This window comes from Heptranchias perlo, chromosome 33 (assembly GCF_035084215.1).
Source record: "Heptranchias perlo isolate sHepPer1 chromosome 33, sHepPer1.hap1, whole genome shotgun sequence".
Taxonomy (NCBI): Eukaryota; Metazoa; Chordata; class Chondrichthyes; order Hexanchiformes; family Hexanchidae; genus Heptranchias; species Heptranchias perlo.
Genome location: NC_090357.1, coordinates 24,084,312 through 24,106,808, shown reverse-complemented (window position 1 = coordinate 24,106,808; position 22,497 = coordinate 24,084,312). Strand labels below are relative to the sequence as shown.

Here is a 22,497-nt window from a genome sequence, read left to right as displayed (position 1 = left end):
TATGATTAAAAGTGACATAGAACCATTATACAGAGGTGTTACAGAAAGTGTCTGATGGCACATTATATGCAAGACTATTGTAGCTAGATAGATTTCCTTCACTTTCTTCATCTTTTCTTGTATGTTCCACTTATTTTTGAGACTTTTATTCTAAATCTTGTTTGTATCCTTTCAGTTTTCAGCTACAAGCTGTACTATACGAAACAGGTACAGTTCTTAAATTCTGCCAGCAGGCGGCATTGCAGCGTCACCAAGTGTCAGGATCTGAAATCAAAAGTACAACTTAACACACTAACGGAAAAGGGGGCTACAAAAACTAGCGTTTTTTGCTAATCTACAACTAAAAATAATAAGTCATGGGTTTCAGGCTCAAATTTGGAAGTTACAGAAACATGGAAAGGTTACAGCAAGGAAGGAGGCCATTTGGCCCATCGAGTCCACACCGGTTCTATGCAAGAGCAATCCAGCTAGTCCCACTCCCCCGCCCTATCCCCGTAGCTCTGCAAATATCTTTCTTTAATTCAAAGACCTTACAATGTATAGCCTTTCCTGCATTCTCCAACACTCACTGATAATTTTTAAAATCAAAACATATATAAAGCTGCATATTTACCAGAGAAAAAAATTTATTCAAAAAATTAGCTCCAAAATATAAAAATCAGTTTTCAAAATCTGAAAAAATTCTCAATGTACAAAATGTCTTGTGTTAAATAAATAATTTGTTTCATAATATAAGCACAAAATATGGAAAAGGCAGCATCTGGATGGTCCCATAGTGTCGCTCACTGGTGCAGAAGCAGCCGTAAGTGTACTCAGCCCATGATTCCTCACACGGGTCTTGGTCATTGGGGAGTGGCACCAGGTAGAACTGTATTGTCTCTCCACAGAAAGGGTATAGAGAGGGAGGGGAAAAAAGTTACTTAGGAATTACAACACGGGAACAGGCTGCTTGGCCCCCCCAGTCCACACGAGTCATTCTGATCCCATGTACCCGTCCTTTTCCCATATCCCTTTATCCCCCTTTTCTTCAGCCACCTATCTAACCTAAATGTTACCATGGTCTCTGCTTCAACCACTAACTCCAGCCGTATATTCCACCCAACCCTCTGTAAATCTCTGTCCTAAATTTCTTACATTTAATCTATGCCCCCTGCAAAACAGTCTGCTTCTACTTACCCTAAGGATCCGGCTGCAGGTGTCATGGGTCTGGCAGCAGTGCCTGCCATCCCAGGCAGTAATGATACTGGCACCCGAGGGCCAGAAAACGACTGTTAGCACGTGAGATGAGACAGCATAGTTTGTATGTGGCTCCTCGCAGATTCTGATTATTTATAAGCAATAACATATCCTATTTGACCTGGATATTTGGAACTGGGATGTTCCATGAATCTACAGTGAAGGAATCCTTCACATTTAAACAAAGGATGCTTCTCATTTCTCCAGTATTCTCCCCTTCTCTCGGGTATAACCACAGACTGTTGGGTGTTGGAAAGTGGCTGCACTTCACGTGAATATCTTTAGATTACTGAACCACGTGGGTGGGGAAGAATCTCAGTCGACCCTAATCCTATATCTGCACATTGTCCAGCAGGAGTCATTGGACAGCCACCTTAAGCAGACACCCTGGCTGATTTTCCCCTTCCCGGGCCAGCGAGGCTGAGGCCAACTTTAGCGTTCTCACACATTCACCATAGTTGAGATCGGCTAACTCAGCACAGAGCAGGGATGGATTCTGGTCTGGCACAGTTCCTCCATGCTCATCATCCCTGGGCTAGAGGGAAAATCAGCCAGAATTACAGTACCTGGTCGCTATCCAGTGTCCCCTGCTAGAAAATGCGGACGGGTACCGGGGTGAAAGTAGGATCAGACTCAGCTGTGACGCCCATCCACGACTGAACAGCATATCGATATTCATTGTCCAGTCACACATGAAGAATGGCCACTTGGTATGAAAGGACAATTGAGACTCGCACACTCCATGCCTTCAGAGGAAGGAAGGAAAACAGGGACAAAGCTGGCCAAAACAGATTTGAGGCTGTACCATTACCCAAAGACACTCATTGGCATGGGGCGATGGGTCGAATGGCCTCATTCTGTGCTATAATTTCTACGATTCTTTGTTAGTTATTTTCTCTCTATTACTGCTTGACCTCAGCGCCAGCCTTTTTCTCACTAAAATGTTGTTCAGTTCAAGGAAAATTCTTCTGAACCACCAGATCCCTGGGAAATGGCAGAAAAACAAAATGGACAATTTATTGGGACTTTTCCTTTAAACAGAGGAAAGTCCAACTCATAATGATTACTACAGGTCTGCCGTACCTCAACAGATATTGCAATATCCTCGCCACAGTTTTTGCAAAAATAAACTTTAAAAGTTACAGCAAGTACAATGCTGCTTTAAAACCCACATTGCTTCTCAGTATTTTCGAAGGGGTTTGGCATGTATATACTCCAGTATATAATAGGGAAAGAGTAGAATCAAGCCTGTCAGGAATGCCACAATCAGGATACACAGCAGACAATAGCGGCCAACAAAGAAACTGTCGATAATCTGCAAGAGAAAGAAAAGACGGGTATGGATCAGACCTTTACACCAACCTCTCCACCACTTTTCTCTCTCTGAGGGAGAGAGCAGGCAATCTGCTTCCATATTTAAAACAAAGCAGTTTAGCTTGAGATCAGCCTTGGGTGACTTCTCTCTCCCCTTCTCTTTGTGGGGGGGAACTCTCAGTTGCAGCTAAGTGTCTCCCTCTATCAGCACAACGTAGATTGGGAACTGACCCTGGTAGGGAAATCACATATTGACATTTCATTATAACATCCAACGGTGCTCAACATAATCAGCCAGTCCGTAAATGCGGCAACATCATTCCCCCCAATATAAATATGGGTTTAGTTCACCGAGGACTCGAGGAGTAAGTGCATGATGCGGTTTGGTCCTGAGGTACGCAGACCAGAAAGCCCCAGGTTTGATCATTTGGCTGTTCCTCAATGTCTCTGGGCTAAGGGTGGGGAGAAAGACAGGGCTCCCATTCCTGATTGCTATCTGGTGACCCCCTACTTGACAGTGAACATCCAGTGAGAAGTTGGTGCTTGTGGTAATTGTACCCTGGGAAGAGTGCACTTGGGGTTTAGGGAGAGAAAGGGAGAAAAACAAAAATAAAAATAACTTGGGTCATTTAGTTAGGATACTGCAACGCCCCACAGTAATATACCGGAATAACACTGAATGAAACTTCTCCTGACAATATGCCAAAATTATGGAATGTTTCTGGTGCTGTTTTTGTACAATGTACTATTTCCAAGGTCGGACTATTGTAAACAGAGACTTTTCAGAAAAACAGATTACGAACCCCTTGAATTGAATAGAGTTTTTTTTTTAAATAGATACTGAAAACAAAGTGGCTCTCACACAAAGAGATTACATTTCACTTTTTTTCCAGAAAAAAACAAGTGACTTTGACCGGAAATAAGTGGGATGGACAAATCTACAGTTTCAGTTTGTTAAACGCAGCCACCCTGCGCGCAAGACTGACGCCCTGCAATGGGGCAATGAAACACAAGGCATTGGTAGGTCCTGCGTGCTCCGCGCTGTTGCCTGGCTGAAAATACCAGCACACAATCCGTCCCTGTGGCGGCACCATTCGCTGGGCAAAGCACGTGGCAAGCTCCCAGCCTTCTGCCAATGCCATTCTGTAACCAGCTGTCGAAAGGTACATGAGGAAGGATCCCAGGCTGACTTTCGCTCTGATGTTCCTTTGCTCACTGTCGGGATGTACTCCATCCCTCCCACGTTATGGCGCAGATCAGCAGCTTGGCGTGCAGCGAATCATCAGCTCTGAACCTACGTCCTACACACATGGGGGTCTATTGTGTTGACCCAGCTTACCACCGGGGCAGCACTGGGGAGGGGGGCACAATTCACCTCAGCACCGAGCTAGGGACAGGCAAATCATCCAGGTTTCTGATTACTATACAGCGATGCCAGTTGTGTGTGTGTGTGTGTGTGTGTGTGTCTGTCAAGTGAGGAAAGGATCCTGTTCACCTGTGATGCTCTCCACCATCAAACAGCTGGCTAACTCTAACTGTGTAGCCTCATATGAAGAACGGCCATTCGTATTTGGAATCAGAGGGCAAGTGTTGCCTGTGGAACAGTACCCCAGCATGCATGCCCTCAGCAGAGGAGGAGAAAAAATTCCTTTTCACATTTTCTGAGACTTCATTCACCTGTGGAAACAGCTATCCCAAATACCCCACTCTAATTAGTGGAACCACTGTTATGTAAATCAGCAGCAGTAAGGACAAGAGGAGGTGGCACCTTAAGTGATATTCTCATATCAATATCTGATACGTAACAAAATTAACGGCCAAGTCTAGACACGACAGCTTAATCTTCACTCTGTCCACAAACAGCTCAAGTAAGTTTTAAACAACCAGAACTTCCTAAGTGTCCATCAAACCTAAGCAATACTGAAATAGTCTAGGTGTGGGGTGGGGTGTATATTTTCTGATGGATACTGTTCCTGTCCAAACACTTAAAGCTCGAGAGAGATGCGTTGGTATCTGTTCCGATTCATCCCCAACAGTTCAGTAACACAGGACGCTGTGCTCTACAGGCCATTCCCCAGGACACACACCGAGACAGATATCATCTGCGGCTGGAAGACCTTCAACTCGGTGAAAGGAAGCCCTTTGGTCCGCCCAAAACCTGCTGGTGTTCCAGCTGAAGGAGCTGTCCACGACCGAGCGTTGCCGACTGGCACACTCCAAGGTCCAGGAGTATGTGCTGCAGGACGCACTGAAGCGAGATGTAGCCTACGCAAAGGCCTTGTGGGGAAAGACCATCATATAAGGCCGCCCCACCTTGTATTGTGCACCACGAATCAGAAGAAATACTGTGTTTAAATTGTAATATTGAGATCGCTTTGTGTACGATCTGTAATGTATTGGTTTGAATTGTACTGGTTTGGAATTGTGATATTTACATTGTATTGTATATATCTTTAAATTCTATGAAATAAAGTATATTTTTAAATTTAAAAAAACTTAAAGGACTTGTACTGAATTCCTGCGTGTGGCTTTTTTTTCAACCCAGAGATGTACCTTTTATACAGGTAAAAAACAACTATGTTAAGAAAGCAGAGAGGAACTTGGTACAAACGCATTAAATAAATCCCAGAAAATAGAACATTATCTCAGGGTTTAAAAGTTAAATATGTTTTTTTTAAACTTGCGATTGCTATTTTGAACAATGATAACTTCACAAACTGCATTGACTTCAGTGACGGTAGTTTGGTTGGTTGCAAGCTTAAAGCTGCTCCTGAACATGTACAGTGTGTGTTCAAACCCCAACCAAACTATTTGATATTGGCTTTAGCCTTACTGGATTCTTTTGTTCTTCTTTTGGGTTGTTGGCGGGCCGCACTCACCCTTTTACATATATGAGGCATTCGAGTCTCCGTAAGCGTGCTGGGCTCCTCTTAGTAATAGAAGCCCAGGATGCAATTGCACAGGACTTGCTTCCCATATTTAATCTGCTGGTAGAGGGACCTTAATGCGATGGTAGACCCATATTTTCATTGGCTAACAATGTTGGAGACCTACAGATCCAGTTGTTTGTACTTGGGAGGGCAGTCAACAGCGGAACAAAGAAGCATCTGCAGATGACTGCTCTCCTGTGTGTAACAGCACCACAGGCTTGTAGGGATCTGTAGGGACATGAGAATGTAGTGAACCATTGAGGACTGTCTTTTGAATTTGGCATTAAACTAAGGTCTGGTTGAGCTAATCACAATCTACATCCTCGGTGGAGTCTCCACCCTCAGGAGAGCAGGGGAGAAGACTCACAAACAGGATAAAGAAAAAAATATAAAACCCCAGATTTATGAAAAAGAAATTCCCCCTCAAAAGAATAGAAAAAACAGGGAAAGAGAGGAGCACAGGCCATAAACCCTGTTGTGCAAAGTAGCACTAACAGAACCTGTAAATAACATAGCGGGTGATCAACAGCTGGAACAGGTTGTCTGGATGGATAGTTGAGACCAGGACACTGCATTCAATAAAATGGAAAGATAAGAGGCGTCTATATTCTGGTAAAATGAGATCAAATGGGCTCATGAGCCTTCTACGTTCAAACATATCGTGACAAGGGGACTTCAATTATCCTAATATAGACTGGGATATTAATAATATAAGGGGCAAAGAGGGGGAGGAATTTTTGAAGTGTGTTCAGGAGAACTTTCTTGACGTTTCCAGCCCAACAAGGAAGGAGGCATTGCTGGATTTGGTTTTGGGGAATGAGGCGTGCCAAGTGGAGCAAGTGTCAGTGGGGGACATTTAGGGAACAGCGATCATAGTACCATAAATAGCTATGGAAAAGGACATGGACCACGCTATAGTAAAAATACTCAATTGGAGGAGAGCCAATTTCATTGGGATGAGAACAGATCTGGTCCGGGTAAATTGGAATCAAAGATTGGCAGGCAAAACTGTAACTGAACAATGGGCAGCCTTTAAGGAGGAAGTGGTTCAGGTACAATCTAGGTACATTCCCACGAGGGAGAAAGGTAGGGCAACTAAAGCCTAAGCTCGCTGGATAACAAAAGAGATAGAGTGTAAGATGAAGCAGAAAGAAGGGGTGTATGACAGATGTTAGGTTGATAACACAAGTAAGAACCAGGCTGAATATAGAAAGTTCAGAGGGGAAGTAAAAAAGGAAATAAGAGGGGCAAAGAGAGAGTATGAGAATAGACTGACAGCCAACATAAAAGGGAATCCAGAAGTCTTCTATAGACATGTAAACAGTAAACGGTTAGTAAGAGATGGGGTGGGGCCAATTAGGGACCAAAAAGGAGATCTACTCATGGAGGCAGAGGGCATGGCCGAGGTACTAAATGAGTACTTTGCCAAGGAAGATGCTGCCAGAGTTTCAGTAAAGGAAGATGTCGTTGAGATACTGGATGGGCTAAAAATTGATAAAGAGAAAGTACTGAAAAGGCTAGCTGTACTTAAAGTAGATAAGTCACCCGGTCCGGATGGGATGCATCCTAGGTTGCTGAGGGAAGGGTGGAAGTTGCAGAGGTACTGACCGTAATCTTTCAAACATCCTTAGATATGGGGGTGGTGCCAGAGGACTTTGTAAATATAATTGTAAATGTTACACCCTTGTTCAAAAAAGGGCGTACGGATAAACCCAGCAACTACAGGCCAGTCAGTTTAACCTCAGTGGTGGGGAAACTTTTAGAAACGATAATCAGGGTCGTAATTAGCAGTCATTTGGACAAGTGTGGATTGATTAGGGAAAGCCAGCGCGTATTTGTTCAAGGCAAATCGTGTTTAACTAACTTGATAGGGTTTTTTGATGAGGTAACAGAGAGGGTAGATGAGGGCGATGCAGTTGATATGGTGTATATGGACATTCAAAAGGCGTTTGATAAAGTGCCGCATAATAGGCTTGTCATCAAGACTGAAGCCCATGGAATAAAAGGGGCTGTAGCAGCATGGATACAGAATTGGCTAAGTAACAAGAAACAGAGAGTAGTGGTGAACGGTTGTTTTTCGGACTGGAGGGAGGTGCACAGTGGTGTTCCCCAGGGGTCGGTACTAGGACCACTGCTTTTCCTGATGTATATTAATGACTTGCACTTGGGTGTACAGGGCACAATTTCCAAATTTGCAGATGACACAAAACTTGGAAGTGCAGTGAACAGTGAGGAGGATAGTGATAGACTTCAAGAGGATATAGACAGGTTGGTGGCATGGATGGACACGTGGCAGATGAAATTTAACGCAGAAAAATGTGAGGTGATACATTTCGGTAGAAAGAATGAGGAGAGGCAATATAAACTAAAGGGCACAATTTTAAAAGGGGTTCCAGAACTGAGAGATTTGGGGGTATATGTGCACAAATCGTTGAAGCTGGTAGGGCAAGTTGAGAAAGCGGTTAAAAAAACGTACGGGATCCTGGGCTTTATAAAATAGAGGCACAGAGTACAAAAGCAAGAAAGTCATGATGAACCTTTATAAAACACTGATTCGGCCACAACTGGAGTACTGTGTCCAGTTCTGGGCACTGCACATTAGGAAAGACGTGAAGGCCCCATGGAGAGTGCGGGTACGGTAGCATAGTGGTTATGTTACTGGGCTAGTAATCCAGAGGCCTGGACTAAAATCCAGAGTCATGAGTTCAAATCCCGCCACGGCAGCTGGTGAATTTAAATTCAATTAATTAATTAAATTCAATTAATTAAATAAAAATCTGGAATTAAAATACTAGTATCAGTAATGATGGCCATGAAACTACCGGATTGTCGTAAAAACCCATCTGGTTCACTAATGTCCTTTAGGGTAGGAAGCCTGCCGCCCTTACCCGGTCTGGCCAAAATGTGACTCCAGACCCACAGCAATGTGGTTGATTCTTAATTGCCCTCTGAAATGGCCCAGCAAGCCACTCAGTTGTAAAATCTCGCTACGAAAAGTCATAATAAGAATAAAACCGGACGGACCACCCGGCATCGGACCACGAGGCACCGGACACGACAACGGCAAAACACCAAGCCCAGTCGACCCTGCAAGGTCCTCCTGACTAACATCTGGGGACTTGTGCCAAAATTGGGAGAGCTGTCCCACAGACTAGTCAAGCAACAGCCTGACATAGCCATACTCACAGAATCATATCTTTCAGCCAACGTCCCAGACTCTTCCATCACCATCCCTGGGTATGTCCTGTCCCACCGGCAGGACAGACCCACCAGAGGTGGCGGTACAGTGGTATACAGTCAGGAGGGAGTGGCCCTGGGAGTCCTCAACATTGACTCTGGACCCCATGAAATCTCATGGCATCAGGTCAAACATAGGCAAAGAAACCTCCTGCTGATTACCACCTACCGTCCTCCCTCAGCTGATGAATCAGTCCTCCTCCATGTTGAACACCACTTGGAGGAAGCACTGAGGGTAGCAAGGGCACAAAATGTACTCTGGGTGGGGGACTTCAATGTCCATCACCAAGAAGTGGCTCGGTAGCACCACTACTGACCGAGCTGGCCGAGTCCTGAAGGACATAGCTGCTAGACTGGGCCTGCGGCAGGTGGTGAGCGAACCAACACGAGGGAAAAACTTACTTGACCTCGTCCTCACCAATCTACCTGTCGCAAATGCATCTGTCCATGACAGTATTGGTAGGAGTGACCACCGCACAGTCCTCGTGGAGATGAAATCCCGTCTTCGCACTGAGGACACCATCCAACGTGTTGTGTGGCACTACCACCGTGCTAAATGGGATAGATTCAGAACAGATCTAGCAGCTCAAAACTGGGCATCCATGAGGCGCTGTGGGCCATCAGCAGCAGCAGAATTGTATTCCAGCACAATCTGTAGCCTCATGGCCCGGCATATTCCTCACTCTACCATTACCAACAAGCCAGGGGATCAACCCTGGTTCAATGAGGAGTGTAGAAGAGCATGCCAGGAGCAGCACCAGGCGTACCTAAAAATGAGGTGCCAACCTGGTGAAGCTACAACTCAGGACTACATGCATGCTAAACAGCGGAAGCAACATGCTATAGACAGAGCTAAGCGATTCCACAACCAACGGATCAGATCAAAGCTCTGCAGTCCTGCCACATCCAGTCATGAATGGTGGTGGACAATTAAACAACTAACGGGAGGAGGAGGCTCTGCAAACATCCCCATTCTCAATGATGGCGGAGTCCAGCACGTGAGTGCAAAAGACAAGGCTGAAGCGTTTGCAACCATCTTCAGCCAGAAGTGCCGAGTGGATAATCCATCTCAGCCTCCTCCCGATATCCCCACCATCACGGAAGCCAGTCTTCGGCCAATTCGATTCACTCCACGTGATATCAAGAAATGGCTGAGTGCACTGGATACAGCAAAGGCTATGGGCCCCGACAACATCCCAGCTGTAGTGCTGAAGCCTTGTGCTCCAGAACTAGCTGCGCCTCTAGCCAAGCTGTTCCAGTACAGCTACAACACTGGCATCCACCCGACAATGTGGAAAATTGCCCAGGTATGTCCTGTCCACAAAAAGCAGGACAAATCCAATCCGGCCAATTACCGCCCCATCAGTCTACTCTCAATCATCAGCAAAGTGATGGAAGGTGTCGTCGACAGTGCTATCAAGCGGCACTTACTCACCAATAACCTGCTCACCGATGCTCAGTTTGGGTTCCGCCAGGACCACTCGGCTCCAGACCTCATTACAGCCTTGGTCCAAACATGGACAAAAGAGCTGAATTCCAGAGGTGAGGTGAGAGTGACTGCCCTTGACATCAAGGCAGCATTTGACCGAGTGTGGCACCAAGGAGCCCTAGTAAAATTGAAGTCAATGGGAATCAGGGGGAAAACTCTCCAGTGGCTGGAGTCATACCTAGCACAAAGGAAGATGGTAGTGGTTGTTGGAGGCCAAGCATCTCAGCCCCAGGGCATTGCTGCAGGAGTTCCTCAGGGCAGTGTCCTAGGCCCAACCATCTTCAGCTGCTTCATAAATGACCTTCCCTCCATCATAAGGTCAGAAATGGGGATGTTCGCTGATGACTGCACAGTGTTCAGTTCTATTCGCAATCCCTCAGATAATGAAGCAGTCCGAGCCCGCATGCAGCAAGACCTGGACAACATCCAGGCTTGGGCTGATAAGTGGCAAGTAACATTCGCGCCAGATAAGTGCCAGGCAATGACCATCTCCAACAAGAGAGAGTCTAACCACCTCCCCTTGACATTCAACGGCATTACCATCGCCGAATCCCCCACCATCAACATCCTGGGGGTCACCATTGACCAGAAACTTAACTGGACCAGCCATATAAATACTGTGGCTACGAGAGCAGGTCAGAGGCTGGGTATTCTGCGGCGAGTGACTCACCTCCTGACTCCCCAAAGCCTTTCCACCATCTACAAGGCACAAGTCAGGAGTGTGATGGAATACTCTCCACTTGCCTGGATGAGTGCAGCTCCAACAACACTCAAGAAGCTCGACACCATCCAAGATAAAGCAGCCCGCTTGATTGGCACCCCATCCACCACCCTAAACATTCACTCCCTTCACCACCGGCGCACTGTGGCTGCAGTGTGCACCATCCACAGGATGCACTGCAGCAACTCGCCAAGGCTTCTTCGACAGCACCTCCCAAACCCGCGACCTCTACCACCTAGAAGGACAAGGGCAGCAGGCGCATGGGAACAACACCACCTGCACGTTCCCCTCCAAGTCACACACCATCCCGACTTGGAAATATATCGCCGTTCCTTCATTGTCGCTGGGTCAAAATCCTGGAACTCCCTTCCTAACAGCACTGTGGGAGAACCGTCACCACACGGACTGCAGCGGTTCAAGAAGGCGGCTCACCACCACCTTCTCAAGGGCAATTAGGGATGGGCAATAAATGCCGGCCTTGCCAGCGACGCCCACATCCCGTGAACGAATAAAAAAAAACAAGAGATTTACTAGAATGATTCCAAGGATGAGGGACTTTAGTTACGTGGATAGACTGGAGAAGCTGAGGTTGTTCTCCATGGAACAGAGAAGGTTGCAAGGAGATTTGATAGTGGTATTCAAAATCATGAAGGCTCTGGACTGAATAAATAGAGAGAAACTGTTCCCATTGGTGGGAGGGTCAAGAACCAGAGGACATAGATTTAAGGTGATTGGCAAAAGAACCAAAGGTGATATGAGGAAAAACTTTTTCACATAGCGAGTGGTTAGGATCTGGAATGCACTGCCAGAGCGGATGGTGGAGGCAGATTCAATCATGGCTTTCAAAAGGGAACTGGATAAGTACTTGAAAGGAAAAAATTTGCAGGGCTACGGGAATAGGGCAGGGGAGTGGGACTAGCTGGATTGCTCTTGCATAGAGCCGGCACGGACTCGATGGGCCGAATGGCCTCCTTCCATGCTGTAACCTTTCTATGATTCTATTCTATAAAGCAGCAGTGAATTCACCCCAGCAGCCTCGCCATTTTCATGCTGTAATTTGGCACAAATACAAAAAAATACTTACCTGAATTGGACTGAATTTTACACGGAATCATCCATGTCCTAATATCTGTGCCATTTTGATCATGCACCTTTACAGGATTGAGCTGACAAGCGCTGATCTGCATAAAAATTTACATGTGACTCACCCAAAGAGAATTAGTGCTGCACTTGCAATCCCATTTTAAAGAACACTTTAATTGAAATTTATAAGTAATGTTAGCATGCAAATCTGCAACTTTATGTGCTGTCTAAAATATTAATTCGATTTGAGGGCAGAACAGGCAGAGAGAGAGAGAGGCAGAGAAAGAATGCTAACAAATGCTAATCATTGCCCCTGCAGGAGGGTCTGGCTGCGTGCTCTAGTGCAGCAATACAGGGGCTTGATACACTTCGAAGATGTCGAGGAAGAATAAACTCCACCTCAGCGACAGAACAAATCTCCTGTGGACTAGACGGTCGCTCGTTTAACACACCTCATTCTTTAATGAGCCAATTAGTGGGGCCTGGTACTGTTAGCAGTACACAGAGCTTGGGCCATGTAATATTAATAGCTCATTGGCTCACGAGCAGAGGTCTTGCCCTGTGCCCTGCTAATTGGTACCATGATACTGCTATTATTTGATCATAGGTGGAAGTTAGCTGAGGCTCAATGCAACACAGTTCTGTTTTAATGTCAGGTTTGTAAAATCTCACATCTGATCAGCTGGAGGTGGTGTTGCAGTCAGTTAGTGAATTACATTAGTCAGGCTAAATTATTCCCAGTTTTCTGGGCTTTTATTTTTTTTAAGATCTTGTTTATTTTTGTACGGCATCCCATACCTAACTCTTCGCCTTTACTGATCGACACAAACACCGAAGAGGAACTTTCAATATGCCAAGCAAGCATGCACATCCACTTCCAAAAAGACGGATGCAGCCAGTCCCAGATGCTCTTATACGTCTTTATATTACAGTGTCGAGACCATCAACACTGAGAACCACATCAGAAGGTGGTTTTCTAAGCCTCCTCCAGGGGCAACAATACTGCTGGCAGTGAGTGTAAACAGATGCCGTTGGAAGCACTGACTACAGAATGGCCAGAAAAGTTGAAGTCACACTCGTGTTTTGAAAGCAAAGGCACTGCTGTTTCTCAACTGGTTTCTCAGTTGACACTAGTGCTTTGAATTCTGCTTCAAGCAGTTCTGCAACATAAATGGGACATATACATACATCTCTCTCTCTCTCTCTCTCTCTCTCTCTATATATATATATATATATATATATATATATATATTATATATATATAGAGCCAACAGATGGAGGGAAATTCCTATCTCCCTGGGCAACTGGTTTTGTTTGTTTGCAGCTCATGCTTCGCGATGCTGAATATAACATTATTACTGCAATAAAGCTACTCAAACATGATCCAGAATGGTTTTCAGTACAACCATTCCATTGGTGACATTCTGCCTGTGTTACATGCCTCTTGAACTCTGCTCTCAAATACTTTGGCAATTCCTTTGTCATCACCTTAGACATCGCCAAGGATTTCTGACATTGTCCAGCATTGAGTATTTCTAAAGGTCTTCTGCCTAAGCTATCTAGTTTCCTCTCAAAAAAAACCTCTATACCTGTGGTACAGTTAATGACTCATTCCTCTGACTCTTCATCAACCTAAGGGTTCCTCCGGGCTCTCTGTCACTCAGTTCCTTCTTCACATCAATGAGCTCCGCCACTCATTTTCCAACCCAGTCTTTTGCTGTTGATTTTACTCCAGTAGTCAACTTATTTCAAATCACACTCCCTCAGGGCACAGAAATTCGTTCCTCTCCTAATGCAATAGTTAAATCATTACATCTTGATCTCCTGCAAGTTCTTCATTGGGGTAATGAAAATCTTGATTCTTTCAATTCTTTGAAGATGCAGTTTCTTCCTATCTTTCACAATTACAACCAAAAGCTACCACCTAGAATCACAGAAAGGTTACAGCATGGAAGGAGGCCATTTGGCCCATCGAGTCTGCACCAGTTCTATGCAAGAGCAATCCAGCTAGTCCCACTCCCCTGCCCTGCAAGTTTTTTTTACTTTCAAGTACTTATCCAGTTCCCTTTTGAAGGCCATGATTGAATCTGCCTCCACCACCCCCTCGGGCAGTGCATTCCAGATCCTAACCACTCGCTGTGTAAAAAAGTTTTTCCTCATGTCACCTTTGCTTCTTTTGCCAATCACCTTAAACCTATGTCCTCTGGTTCTTGACCCATCCGCCAATGGGAACCTCTTACATAAGAACTAAGAACATAAGAAATAGGAGCAGGAGTAGGCCATACAGCCCCTTGAGCCTGCTCCGCCATTCAATAAGATAATGGCTAATCTTCAACCTCAACTCCACTTTCCTGTCCTATCCCCATATCCCTCAATTCCCTTAGTGTCGAAATATCCATTGATCTCAATCTTGAATATACTCAACGACTGAGCATCCACAGCCCTCTGGGGTAGAGAATTCCAAAGATTCACAACCATCTGAGTGAAGAAATTTTTCCTCATCTCGGTCCTAAATGGCCGACCCCTTATCTTGAGACTATGTCCCCTAGTTCTATACTCTACAATCGGGGGAAACAGCCTCTCAGCATCTACCCTGCCAAGTCCTCTAATAATTTTATACATTTCAATATGAGATCACCTCTCATTGTTCTAAACTCCAGAAAATATAGGCTTATTCCACTCAATCTCTCCTCATAAGACAACCCTCTCATCCCAGGAATCAATCTAATGAACCTTTGTTGCACCCCCTCTAAGGCAAGTATATCTTTCTTTAGGTAAGGAGACCAAAACTGTACACAGTACTCCAGGTGTGGTCTCACCAGCGCCCTATATAATTGCAGCAGGACCTCCTTACTCTTATACCCCTTTGCAATAAAGCCTAACATACCATTTGCCTTCCCAATTGCTTGCTGTACCTGCATGTTAACTTTCTGTGATTCATGTACAAGGACACCCAAATCCCACTGACTACCAACATTTCTTAGTCTCTCACCTTTTAAAAAATGTTCCGCTTTTCTATTCTTCCTACTAAAGTGGATAATTTCACATTTCCCCACATTATACTCCATCTACCTTTGATTGCTCCATCCTTAGTCTTTTTCACTGTTGATATTCTTCTCTACTTTGACCTCAGATGGCACCTGATTGGATCCTCTTTCTTGCCAAGTACGTAGTTTCCCCTCAACAGCTGATAATTATTTATAATCCTGTTTTGAAACTAGGGTCCCTTAATGGGATTCCAACGTCATCAGACTTATGTCTGTAGGTCAGCAGATTTCAGTTCTTTTTTGTTGAATAACTGCCACGTTTTTCTGTTACTGTATACAGCACTTATTGAAGCTGTTCTCTGCAATTATTGCACTATTTTTCTCTTGGGTAGCTGATACTGTCTTTTGGAAGTTAGGACTGGAGTGGTGAGGGGGTGTGAGGGTTCCCTGGGAATGTCAATGTATTTAGGATGTGCCCCACAGAGAAAAGTTTGAAAACCATTGCTCCATAAATCCCAAGTCCATCCAATATTCAGATAATGCTCCCCTATGTGGGTAATTCTTATGGTACCTCTCTTGCACTCCCAAGTCGGGATAAAAGGAAAGTTTCTCATTAGATAGGCGAGCCTTCCTTTCACTACTAGTCTTCAACCTCTGCCTTACATAACCTTCCTTGTATCTCCTTACTTTGTCAATTCTTCTACATAGGAACAGGAGTAGGCCATTCAGCCCCTCAAGCCTGTTCCACTGTTCAATTAGATCATGGCTGATCTGTATCTTAACTCCATCTATCTGCCTTGGTTCTCTAACCCTTAATACCCTTGCCTAACAAAAATCTATCAATCTCAGTTTTGAAATTTTCAATTGACCCCCATCCTCAACAGCTTTTTGCGGTAGAGTTACAGATTTGCACAACCCTTTGTGTGAAGAAGTGCTTCCTGACATCACCCCTGAACGGCCTAGCTCTAATTTTAAGGTTATGCCCCCTTGTTCTGGACTCCCCCACCAGAGGAAATAGTTTCTCTCTATCTACCCTATCAAATCTTTTAATCATCTTAAACACCTCAATTAGATTGCCCCTTAATCTTCTACACTCAAGGGAATACAAGCCTAGCCTATGCAACTTACCCTCATAATTTAACCCTTTTAGCCCCAGTATCATTCTGGTGAATCTGCGCTGTACCAAGGCCAATATAGCCTTCCTGAAATGCGGTGCCCAGAACTGAACGCAGTACTCCAGATGGGGTCTAACCAGAGCTCTGTACAGCTTTAATATAACTTCCACCCTTTTGTATTCCAGCCCCCTTGAGATAAAGGCCAACATTCCATTAGGCTTCCTAACTATTATTTGTACCTGTCCACTAGCTTTTAGTGATTTCTGTATTTGGATCCCCTAAATCTCTCTGCTCATCCACTGTCCCTAGCTTCTCGCCATTTAAAAAATACATTGATCTATCGTTCTTAGGTCCAAAGTGGATGACCTCACAATTTCCCACATTGAACTCCATCTGCCACAGTTTTATCCATTCGCTTAATCTATCAATGTCACTTTGCAACTTTCTGCTCCCATTTACACTATTTACTGTGCCATGTTGTCAGCAAACTTAGATATACGGCCCTCTATTCCTTCAAGCAAGTAATTTATAAATATAGTGAAAAGCTGAGGCCCCAGTACCGATCCCTGGGGGACACCACTAGTCACATCCTGCCAATTTGAGTAGATACCTATTATCCATACTCTCTGCCTCCTACCTCCTAACCAATTCCCTATCCAAGCCAAAGGTTGCCTTCAATTCCTTGCGCTCTCATTTTTGATAACAGTCTCTTGTGTCGAACCTTATCTTCTAGAAGTCCATATAAATAACATTCATAGACACTCCCTTATCTACCATGTTTGTTACCTCCTCAAAAAATTAAACTAGGTTTGTTAGACATGACTTACCCTTTACAAATTTATGGCATCATCTCCTTCACTCATTCCTATCCAGAACTACAAACTCTAGAACTTCATAGTTTTCACCATCTTTCCTTCTTCCTACAATCTAAATGCTTTTAAATACCAAGTGTGGCATCACCTAACCACCACTTCTTAATTTGCCTCTTCTTCTCTCCTACTTTTTTGACTTTATGCCGCAGTGTAGGCTTTGACCTAGGTTTCTCAATTTTTAAAAAAAGAAAACATCAAGGAAGTTCAAGAAGACACGGGGAAAAAAAGATCAGTTTACAATAAAATTCTGATCCAAATCTGGGGCTCTGGTGTGCTGACATAATTTATAAATCAAAGACTAGAGGTCATAGCAACTCAAGTGACCTCAATAAGTGAGCCTTGATGCTCCAACCAGAGGAATACATAGGAGCCCAGAAGCACTCACTGTAATTAAATGGATTGAGCGAGGGAGTGATATAGTGAAGGGAATCATTTTACTGCTGGGGTTTAGTTTGCTTTTAGTTTAAAACCTTTGATTTGTTCTTTTGGGAGTTTTGCCTGGATTTATGCTGCAGGTACAGTACTTCATCTTTCACTGAAATCAATATGTTGTGCACTGCATATGTGAAAAATGGGAATGCCTGAGGCTTGATAAGGTTCTGCTGCCTGCATGGTTCATTGTTTTTAATAAAAGCTCAGGGACAGGTTATGAAAGGTAATATAAAGCAACAGATACAAGCACCGTTCTTACCGCATCTTCAGTCACTGACTCAGGTGTTTCCTTGGCTCGAGGAAAGAAGATGAGGATCATGGTGATCACCAATGCAAGGAGGAAAACCAATATAATCGAAAGCCAGCTACATAAAATAACACACAAGATATTCCTATTGAATCTGTAGTACATAACAGTGGATACTGCAGCATACCCTTTATTGTACTGGTTGTCAACTATGCGGCACAGCGAGGAGCTGAGAGAACCAAAATCAATGAGCTGAAGATAAATTTAACTCAAACAAAACTGGCACTACACTGATGTTGCACTGGTTCCTGCTAACTTATTGCAGTTTGTGGCAATCAGACCAAGCTTCTCCCCACCTCAGAGTCATGCACGTTTAATTTTCTTTTGCTCATTTTTGCCCTTTCTGAAGCTCTTACAGTCTGCTCCCTGTGCTCCTTCCATTACCTTGACTCGCTCTCTCCCACTCTGCGTGCTCCTTGTAAAGCGGCCCAACCCCAGTCCTGCTGCACGTGTTCTTTCCGCAGCCCTGACCCGTGCCATTCTGCTCTCTCTGTGCTCCTTTCTAAGCAGCTCAATCCCACTCCCGCTCTCTGTGTTCCGTGTTTAATGGTCTGACCTAGTGTCATCCAATACATTAACCAATAGCCACATGTGGCTAATTAGAAATCTGGATGTGGCTAATTGCATTTCTGATTTGTAAATAAAAAATGAGTAATAAACACCGTCCTTGGACATGTGATTTCAACACTCATTCACATGGTAAATACATGTCTATTTTAACGTTTTTGTGTGTTTGTTGGTCAAATGGTAAGAAAAAAAGCAGAATGTGTGTGTTTTTTGACCACTGTAAGTGCTTTACTTTTTGGTTACTGCATAGTGGTAGATTTTGGTTAAGTAAATATACAGATGTGAACTATATTTACATTTACTGTGTGAGTGTATTAAGGCGTTCTCTACTAAAATTAGTGCAAGCGGCTAAAACGGTGTCGCTGTAGCCACACCTGTGGCTAGTCAGCAACTTCTATTGGACAACAATGGCCTGACCCAATCCCTCCCTTTGTGTTCGTCGTTCCGTGGCCTGACCCATTCTCTCCAGTTCTCTGTGCTCCTTGTTCCATGGCTTGACTCATTCACTCCCGCTTTCTGTGTGCTAACTATGCAGCAGTCCTGACTCCAATGAAAGTCAAATGAGAAGGAGAGAAACAATCATGAGTGAGAGAGAAGTGGATAGAGGCAGAAAGAAACATAAGGTAAGGAAAAGAAAGAGGAGAAAAATAGAAGCAAAGAAGCAGAAGAAAGAAAAAAATTGAAATAGTGGATCTATTGTGAGAAAGTTTGATAACCACTGGTTTAGGGCATTTTTCAAATCAGATTACCAATAAGAAGTCACCTCCGCTATGCATTTATAGTTATTTTAAGGGACAACTTCCACACTGTTAAAAATTAATAAGGCCTCAGTATAAAACAGACTTTAGAATTAAACCAGCTCAGTCTAAAAATGAGCATTTGGATCATGGTCTCAGCTTTGGACAAATAAATTGTTTCAGGCAGGTACATCAATGGAGAAAACCTGAAGTTGGGCTAAGTTTGATGCAATTAGTTTCATCTAAAGCTGAACTCCAAAATAATAATCCCAAAGCAGAGAGAGAATCCCAAATGCGCTCAATGTTACAATTAAATAGAAGTCTTAAGCAGTACGTAAGTGCCTTACCTGGTCACGCCTCCTGATCGAGAAAACAGCATACATAACAGCAATGACAAAACCCATATGACAGCAAGGATAAAAACCCCTGCCCCTACCCCCATCATGACAGCAGGCATTGTGGAGGTTACTGTAAGTAGAGTAAAACATGGTTAGCTCCAGAAAACATCAATAGATAAATGATTAGAACACAGCCTCACCATCATCTTCAATAGTATGAATCTTTTCAGTGGCTTTCTTATATTTCTTCTCCTATCATGCTTTTAATTAATTTTTCTTTCTCCCTTTTCCTCAAGTTTCTTTATGCCATGCACCAGACAACCTCGAGCAGGCTACCGAGTAGTGTGCTTGACTAACCAGGAATGCCTCCTCACCCTCTGATCTTCCTGAGGCGAAAGGACTGCCTGGACTCCACTCCGTGTTTCTCCCTGATGGTGCAAGTTTGCTCTGAAGGGAAATCTGCTGACAATATTGCCTCATCACCCTAACAGGAAGGAACTTGGTTACAAAGCTTTCGTAGAAAATAAATCTCCTTCCTTGCCAAAAAAAAATCTAAGGCAAGTATTTATAACCCGAAAACTACTTGGTTGGATATGCAAACTTTTTTTTAAACAGAGAAGAATGTTTGATATGGGAAATTGCTATTTTGAAAGAACTTATGATCTAGCTCGACACATACAAGGTGCCAAAAATAAAGAAAATGCCCTGAAGAGGCACTATATGTTAGCTGAATATTGACAGCACTCTCTAGAAATTAATGTTTCATGTAGACTTTTATATAAAATACTATTTCAGTGAGCTTTTCAATACAATAAAGAATGCATCACACTTGAATCAGTCCCCTATTTCTTTGCACATTTGGTCAAAATATCAACAGCAAAAAAATTCCATTCAACCATTGCTATTGAACAGGTCAAGAGATAAAGCATGAGATAAGGACATGCCCCCAAAACTGGTTGAAGGACATCCGAGGGATTTAAGTAGTCTTCAAAATAACTGTTTGTAAAACTCGTTCTATCAAAGGGAAAGACGAACTGTGTATTGTTTGCAATAGTGACATCACATGCAAGTGACAGAATGAAGCATTTTGAAATAATTTCTAATTGCATGTGTCTGTAAACAAAGGAAAAGGATTTGCCAGACATGATCCTCTTCAAGGATTTTCAAATTGTCAAGACAATAACATTTGAATTTTAACTATTTTTGCCCCTTGTTCAGATCCTACCTACCTACATCTATCATTTTTCTGATATCCTCCGCCACTTGAACAAATTCTGTTTATCCAGCCCCAACCGTCTCCTTATAGTCATACAGGTGGTAGAATTCAACTTTGGCAGCCGTGCAAAACAAGCGGTAGTGAATTGGTTGCCCGTTATACACCTCACCTGATTTTCATTTCTTGTGGGATTGTAGAACGAGCAGTTGATCCGCTGCTGCCCATTTTGTGCTCCTGCCAAAATTGAATTTCACCTCCCAGTCTCTCTACTACTCCATCCCTCATCAGGACAGTCTGCATACCTCCACCTCTTACTTGAATAGGGGCCCAACCTGTCCCCATCCACCACAACCCACCAACACCTGGCCGAGCTTGTTCTCGCCTTAAAAATCTTTTCATTTCACTCCACTCACGTCCTCTAGGTAAAAGGTGTTGCTATGGGAGCCTGCATGGATCCTCACTATGCCTGTCTTTTTGTAGAATATGGTTAATATTATTTGTCCAATCCTATTTAGGACCCATTCCAAGCTCTTTTTCCATGACTAATGACTGTGTCAGTGCTGCTTCTTGCTCTTGTACTGATCTAGAAGATTTCATTAATTAACTATGCTTCTAATTTCCATCCGTCCCTTACCTTTACATGGTCCATTTCAGACTCTTCCCTTTCTGGACTTCCCTGTCTATCTCAGGGGTTGGCTTTGTACAGATATCTATTACATGCCCACTGACTCCCACAACTACCTGGATTATACTTCTTCCCACCCTGCTTCCTGTAAGGACTCCATTTCTTTCCCCCAGTTTTTCTCTCTCTGTTGAATCTGTTCTGATAATGCCAACTTCCACACCAGAGTTTCTCAAATGTCCTTTTGCCCTGTGCCGCGGTGGACAGCACCCTAGACCAGATCCGTCCCATTTCTGCGTGTTTCTGCTCTCACCCCAAAACAAGGACCCCCTTGTCCTCACCTTCCATTCTCCGAGCTTCTCCAACTTGATTCCACCACCAAATGCATCTTCACCACCCTGCTTTCCAAAGGGTCCGTTCCCTCTGGGACAACCCACCACCACCACCACCCCTCAATCTGCTTTTCTGGCACCTTCCCGTGCAAGTGCAGGAGATGCAACGCCAGTCTATTCACCTCCTCCCGTACCCCTGTCCAAAAGGGGACAGAAAACACCACATGTGAAGCTTCCGGCCTGGAGAGACCAACAACAATATTAATATTAATAATCATGATAATGATGGGTGGGCCTGGCCTGGACCCTCTCAAAGCACCGTGCCTAACGCTCGATTTGAGGCGGGGGGCCGGACACTGCCGTGCTACAGCCCCCTCCTGTCCCAGACCGCGGCCGCTCTCCTTTCCCCGTATGAAACAAAATCACAGACCTGTGGCTTCGGCCCTAGCAACGCACAGCCGCAACCCACAGCATCCGCCGCTGTCATTGGGCGAGACTGCACAGCGACCAATAGGAACCGCCGATACTGACAGGTTAGGAAGCCCTTAGTAACGGTAGGAGTCTGAGCGCAACAGAGGGAGAGACAGCACCAAACTAGAGTGACCTAATATACAGACCCATCTAATATACAGAGTGACCTAATATACAGACTGATCTAATATACAGACTGATCTAATGTACAGACTGATCTAATGTACAGACTGATGTAATGCACAGAGAGACCTAATATACAGAGTGATCTAATATACCGAGTAAACTAATATACAGTGATTTAATGTACTGAGTGACCTAATATACAGACTGATCTAATGCACCCTGTGACCTAATATATAGACCGATCTAATATAAATAGTGACCGAATGTACAGAGTGATCTAATATACAGAGTGATCTAATGTACAGACTGATCTAATATACAGAGTGATCTAATGTACAGAGTGACCTAATATACAGAGTGATCTA

The 22,497-nt window shown here is 44.0% G+C and overlaps 1 protein-coding gene across 1 annotated transcript; it reads right to left on the bottom strand.

The window, feature by feature from the left end:
• Positions 1-608: 608 nt before the first annotated feature.
• Positions 609-21,967, bottom strand: tmem218 (transmembrane protein 218). The gene is made up of 4 exons (XM_067971060.1): positions 21,545-21,967; positions 19,375-19,495; positions 17,676-17,781; positions 609-2,551 (listed from the first exon to the last, which is right to left on the bottom strand). Exons 1-4 carry the CDS (start codon positions 21,549-21,551, stop codon positions 2,417-2,419), a joined length of 369 nt encoding a protein of 122 aa, XP_067827161.1. The 5' UTR covers positions 21,552-21,967; the 3' UTR covers positions 609-2,416.
• Between the last annotated feature and the right edge of the window lie 530 nt (positions 21,968-22,497).

Excerpts from the sequence above, each read along its gene's own strand:
- tmem218 (XM_067971060.1), bottom strand. Across the intron at positions 17,782-19,374 it reads CGATCAGGAGGCGTGACCAG|CTGGCTTTCGATTATATTGG; the intron begins GTAAGGCACTTA and ends TATTTTATGTAG. Across the intron at positions 2,552-17,675 it reads AGTCAGTGACTGAAGATGCG|ATTATCGACAGTTTCTTTGT; the intron begins GTAAGAACGGTG and ends TTTCTCTTGCAG.